General features: G+C 30.3%; 1 protein-coding gene across 1 annotated transcript; it reads left to right on the top strand.

Moving 5' to 3' along the window:
- The first annotated feature begins 5,633 nt into the window (after window positions 1-5,633).
- On the top strand, window positions 5,634-6,639 carry LOC8276835 (protein yippee-like At4g27740). Its single transcript, XM_002515604.4, has 3 exons — window positions 5,634-5,793; window positions 5,967-6,059; window positions 6,149-6,639. The coding sequence occupies exons 1-3, from the start codon at window positions 5,713-5,715 to the stop codon at window positions 6,371-6,373; spliced, it is 399 nt and encodes a 132-aa protein (XP_002515650.2). The 5' UTR covers window positions 5,634-5,712; the 3' UTR covers window positions 6,374-6,639.
- Window positions 6,640-6,865: the final 226 nt, after the last annotated feature.

Here is a 6,865-nt window from a genome sequence, read left to right as displayed (position 1 = left end):
TTGGAGCATGCCATTCTGTACTAACCTCTCAAAGATTTTTAAGAGAGGTTGTTTGAAGTTGGAGAACTTCTTTGGTTGTTGGATAGCATTCACATCTAGAGTTCTACCCTTTCCAGCTTGATAATTCGACCATTTTCGACTTTCACGACCTAAAGCCCATCATTATACAGGTCCATGAAAGTCTTCGTATTCATCATCTGAAGCCTTTCGACCCAACAAAGAAGAATATTTCGGACCACCATATGGACTTGGTCCTTTTCAAAAGGCTTGTTCTTCATTAACCCAGCCTCGTTTCTCCACCTAGTCAAGAAGCTGGAGAAGGACTCATTCAATTTTTGTTTGGTAGATTCAAGAACTCTAATCGAGAATTCCAACTAGGTATTACAGTCATACTATTTAACAAACAAATTACACAGAGCGCGCCATTCAGCTTTGGTGGATCTCTCTATACTATTATACTAGTTCACACAGGTCCTTCTAGTGAGAGTACAAATAGCTCAACAATTTGGGTCCTACTTAGTTGTGTAGTCCCTATGATGGTCACATATTACTTTAGATGTTCGGATCACCAGTTTTGTTGAACTTGTTCATCTCAAGCATTCTGAATTTTGTAGGCAGCTTGTCCTCACTAGTCAATACTAACTCCTCGAAATCATAAGTCGAGTCTAACCCTTTGATTTTCAGCATGCCTTGTATCTTATCAAGCCTAGCACTTAAGTCACTTACAACTTCATTAGTGGTAAGGGCTATTTCCCTTTTGGCTTGTCTAGCACATATTCGTCGAGATTCCAATAATTTTGGAGCACTCCTCTTCTAGCAGGGTCTTCAGCATTAGCATTGGCAGCAACAGTAGTAGCAACTGCTGTTGTAGCAGTAGTCTCAGTTACAACTGCAACCGGGTCAACAGCAGTAGGGGGATTAGCTAGTGCAATCGAAGCAACAGGTGGGGCTTGGTTCGTAGCCATCCCGGCCAAAAATTGTTGGAGTTCCTCTCAGATCACACCTCTTAGATCATCAATGATGGCATTCTTGAGGATCTCTACATCTTGCTCGTTAGCTCTTTTGTTAGCCATTTCAGATGTGGCTTTGATGGTAGCTTAGCGCCTTGGTCTTTCAAGAAGCTCTAATACGGTTTGAATCCTTAAAGAAATGGGTACCCGTTCCAGCCTTCCATTATCTTGCCTCTTCCAACCCAAAAGAGAATCTATATAGCTAAAAAATAGGGGTTGGTTTGAGGCATGCGATGTATGAGATGCATAATACATGTGATATGCATGAAGACAAAAGAAAAAAAAAGGTTAGCACACACATTAATATATAAATCATCATTCTAACCTTATTACTCCCGCACATGATTCATGGTAGGTTTTTTCTTTTCTAGGCTTTTTGGTCCGGACTATCTATCGACAGAGATAGTAGGCCCGCACATGCCATAAGCTCTCAAAGCAGATTTAAACAAAAAGGCAATGTTTCTTAGTATAAGTATGAAGCTTTCATATTTTGGTACTGGGGCCTGGTTCCATATGTCATTGGGCCAAGTCTTTCTAATATGCAGGCTTAAGTACTTACCAAAGGAGACATCTCAAATAGCAAGCAACAAGAGTTCCTAAAGGAGATTACTACTATCATTACCGTGAGTTGAGTCTTAGGTAAGGATAAAAGGCTCCCACAAATATAGAATGCTCTTCATTGGCTCATTTCCCCACTCAAGAGTCCATGCGATGAAGGAAATTTACTCATTACTTGTGAGTGATGGTTAGCTAGTGTTGTAATCCTAAGGTTCGAGTGGAAATAAAGAACTACTAACCAATACCATCGGGCCATAGGGACCCAAGTGCATAATATGTGATAATGGTGTAGTGATGCAAGAACCACCCATTAAATAATAAAATTAAAGATAGACATACATTGGAATCAACTTCTTTTATCCCTAGTGGAGTTATCGCTGTGGGCGGCAGTTTCGGGCACACATCCAAGTGTCTTTAGCGAATTTGGCACTGCAAGACTTTTCAACCTAATTGGGAACAGACTAACTAGTCACAAAGACTAGCGGGGAGATAGGAATCGCCACCCGGATAACCAAAATACTTTTTCTAATGAGTGACATTTCTCGATTCTATAAGAAAGCTTATTTGTGTATATCTACATTTAATTTTAGTAATTAACGGGCTATTCCCTATAAATGCATCATAATATTTCTATGCACCAAGCACTTACAACATGTGAGGTCCACCTAAGTCGAGTCCTTTTTATTTAAGCTCAACCCAATATTTAAAGTTATTAACCTAATTTACTAGTCAATTATGTAGAAGGCGCAATCTAGCCCAAACTTAGGGGGAGTTATCCAAGTTTTCTTTTATGCAAGAACCACCATAGGCATCTGCTTAGGAGGAGCATGCCTTAGAACATTTAAATTTTTTGGTTGATTTTGGTTAATCCTTTGTTAGCAAGATGTTGGCTGTTATATGTGAATGTGCTTGCTATCATCTCTGATTATTTTGCCTTTTCACTATGAATGACATTGAATATCATATATATGTGTTCCTATTCAGATATCTAATTTGCAAGATAAGAAGTAGAACATTTAACTGAATAGTTAGACTTCTATTTTGTGCAAAAATGTACTTATGTTATGACACTTCTATAATATATTTCAAATTGGGTGTTTTGTCATTATAAAAGATAGAGAGATTGTTAGCCCTAAGAAGCTGATGACCTGAATTTTGATGATAATAAAATTGTTCACTGCACATACAGATGACTAACAGTACAGGTTGAATTGAATTAAATTTTTGGCGAAATAGAAGAGCGACATTAAAAATCTATTTCAGCTAAGAAAATTCAGCAATACACTTTAAAGAGAAGTCTAAATAATGTACAATTTCCATTAAAAGAAGTATGTATCTTAGATACCTTATTAAATGGATCAACTCGTGTTTTAAATTTAAAATAAGCTATTTTTATACATCGTAAAATTTTAAAATTTTCTAATTTTGAAATCATTAAAAGATATAGTTTTTATTCTTTAAAGTGATTATGAAAACATAAAATCTTATTTTTCTTTAGAATAATGTATTTGCCTTGAATCAGATATTTGTTTAATATCTTTAAGATATCTATCTATTATATGAACTGACATATTGATTTTCACACACTTACATTCTTCTCACATGTGTCCAAACGACTAGTTCAAATTGAGTGAAGTAAAAGCAACATCAATCTGTCAACTTTAGTTATCTGACATCGTAATAGACTTTTCTAGCAGCTTTCTATTGTCTGCTGACATAAAAGTACTAAAACTGTCAAATATCTAAATTAGCAACTGTAAAGAGTTCTTTGAGCATCAAGCGCATATCGAAACTCCTGCTAAATCTTATCATATATATAACATATTGTTTGGTTTCAATTTTAATTTTAATAATTTTTTTTAAGAAGTCCAATTCACCCCTCTTGGACGTCTAATCTATACTTTCAATATTACGAACATCCTTCGAAATTGCTACATTAATAGTTGGAGAAATTGACCCTATCAATTGTCCCTGTGATATCATTGTTCACCATGAAAGACACATGCAAAGAATAAGAAAACCACACCAAGCTTTTTTTGTGCAGTTGCAAGAAGTTATATTAAATAACTTGAACAATAAAAATCATCAAACAATTTTGCATTAATTTTTTATAGTATTTCTTATATAAAATTTGAAAGAGGCATGCCATACAAGAAGTGATATTGTTTTAAGGCTATAAAATATATACCATAAGAAAATATTATTATTTTAAGATACCTACATATTTTTCAATCAAAGACTAAAATAAATTCTATATATTTATCAACAACAATAATAAATTAATCAAAATTAAAAAAATACAATTATTATACTTATGTAAAAACACTGAAACAACCCGCCCATACATCAAAACTAGTTATGTTAAAATCTTTCACTTTTTTTTTATCATTTTCAATATAATTAATCATCCAAGGGTTAGGAATAGCTCATTGGATTTGTTTCTTTCTTGAGCTCCTTCTACTGTATAGGGTTAATATCAATACATAAACCTAATTTATCCAATTCTTCCAAAGGATATAACAAATATATCAAGAAGGGGCAATTACCATATATTTTCTCTATCATTTTGGTATTGCAATAATTAATATTTAATAATTAAAAATTATATTTTTTCACCATTTTTTACCATTTTATATTATAATTTTATACTAAAAAGTTATTCCGCCAGAATTTCTGTTAAACAATCGTCAATTAGGTTTGATATTTTACTATTTATTTTTAATTTTTTTAGTGTATTATATAAATTTCCTTCTATATTTTATTTATTGACACTAAGATTTTCTTATATTTTAAAGTCAATATAATTAAGAAATTAAATTAATAAAAAATATAATTTGATCATTAAACTTCTTCTTAAAGTTATAATTTTAGTGTAATAAAATTAATAATAAAAATAATACTTATCTTATTTTGATAATTAAAATTGAATTATTTGAATTTTCAATATCTTACTAAATATAAATACTTTTAAAATGTTTAAATTTTACTAGAATCAAATTATGCTAAAAATTGTAGCAAGTAATAGAATACTAGTTAATTATTTTTATACAGACACTAAAATCGATTTTTATTAAAATTAAAATTTTACTTTAATTTGATAAAGAATAATTTAGATGAGTTTGATATTTAATAATAAATTGGATAAAGTTCATAAAACTATCTTGTGGTTTGGTGTTTTTAAATTTGAGAAATAGAGTTATATTTTGTACCAAAGAAGTAACATGTGTTTTAATATTTTAGCATTTTTTAGATACATTCAATATTTTTCTCATTTTTTAGAATGTAAATATTAATAGAAACATAAATTATTTATAGATTAAGTATTTTTTAAGTAATTTAGCAGTTGATTAGATATTTTGTAGTCATAACAAAGTGTTAAAACATATATCTTTTTATTTTAATCAAATTTAAGAAATTATTTTTTAATATATATGGATTTTATGATACATTGTTAGATGCCACATTGTTTATAAAATCATAATTTAGTATGATTCATGTTAAATATATACAAAACTATGTAAAAATAATAAAAACATAAATGTATATCTAAAAATGCTAAAAAAACAAAACACAACATACTCCTTTGATAAAAGAAATTTTTTTGTCCCTCAAATGAAAAGCGTCAAACTATAGGGTAAGTTTCTGACTTTACCCTAAATTTAATGATTAAATTTAATTTTTTTCAATTTAGTCTTTTAACTATCTTGACTTTAAATGAAAGAGGTAATAGTTAGTTTTATTAAAAAATAAGGAGATTTTAATATGATAAATAAATTATAAAAAATAATTTATATATTACATTAAAAATTAGGGAGGCAAATAGTATAAAATTAGACATACTCGACGATTATTTAACTGAAATTTTGACGAAAGAATTTCTTAGTATAAAATTATAAAATAAAAATAAAAAAATTTTAATTTTAAATATTAAAAATTAACTAGTATAATATAGAAAAATATATCGCAAATGGTAATTATCCCTATCAAGAGTCTTCAAATGAATGTATGGATAATAGATTATGACCTTGTCCTTTTAAGTCTTTGGTCATCGTGCATAATATATCAACCTGTCATTATCCACGACTAAAGTCTACTACTTAATCTCCAAGTATTTCTTCAAACAACTCCATAAGTATTTCTCTTAATGACTCCCTTATTACAATCAACACATACTGCAACTCTTGTTTCTTATCATCTTTGGAGGAGAGAGATACACATATTTCAGGTCAGTCTTTATTTCATTTCATTAATTTTTTATACTAATTTACTTTAAGTATATTTCATATGTATTAAATTGATAAACGAATCATATAAATTTATTAGGTTTAAATAATTAAATATTTATTAAGATGTATACGTTTAATATAGGTAATAATTACCCATATATTTAACTTGTAGGTTATGGCATCTGGAGACTATCCCTTGTACAGCTGCAGAAATTGCAGAAATCCTCTTGCTTTCTACTCTGATCTGATCTCAACATCCTTTAAGGTGAACCTTATTATGATACCATTATCTAATAGTCTCTTAATTTGCTCCTGTAAACTTGATAATTTATGTTTCACAAATTGGATAAATAGGCAAAATCAGGGCAGGCCTATATGTTCTCTCATGTGATAAATGTGGTCTTGGGGAAGAAAGAAGACAGACACATGATCACTGGTCTATACACAATTGCCGATATCTATTGCAGCAATTGTGGGGAAGAATTGGGTTGGAAGTATGTGATGTCATATGATATTAAACAGAGGTATAAAGAAGGGAATTTTATTGTTGAGAAACTGAAGATCTTGGAAGAAAATTAACTCTGGTTCTCTTGTGTAAAGAGGCTCATATGTCTCTCCATCTTTAATAAGGTAGAGAGAGAGAGAGAGAGAGAGAGAGAGAGCAAGCCTATGTTTCTCTAATCATGATGCACCTGTGTTTGTTTATTTTGTCTAGTAGTAACTTATAGTTACTATTACTATTTGTTGTAACTTGCTGTTGTAATTTTTATTTCATGTCAAACACTTCTTCTCATTGAATAGTTCCATGGAGAGTCTCTCTGTTACATGGAGTTTGAAGAATCTCATATTCTGAGTACAAAATTGGGGCGCACTAATGGTTTATGAAGTCTGGTGGATAAATGTGTAAACATTTATGTAGTTGTGGGTAAAAATTAAAAAAAATCAAACTTAGGAAGGGCCAAAACATAAAATTAGTGGATCAAGACTAAAAAATATATATATAGTCTACTCTCTTACGGTTAATATACTTAATGGATAAAAAATTTAGTAAATATTATATATAAGAGTGTG

Source organism: Ricinus communis, chromosome 1 (genome assembly GCF_019578655.1).
Source record: "Ricinus communis isolate WT05 ecotype wild-type chromosome 1, ASM1957865v1, whole genome shotgun sequence".
In the NCBI taxonomy this organism is placed as follows: domain Eukaryota; kingdom Viridiplantae; phylum Streptophyta; class Magnoliopsida; order Malpighiales; family Euphorbiaceae; genus Ricinus; species Ricinus communis.
The sequence above is the reverse complement of the archived record's forward strand: the minus strand, read 5'-3'. Positions and strand labels throughout refer to the sequence as shown.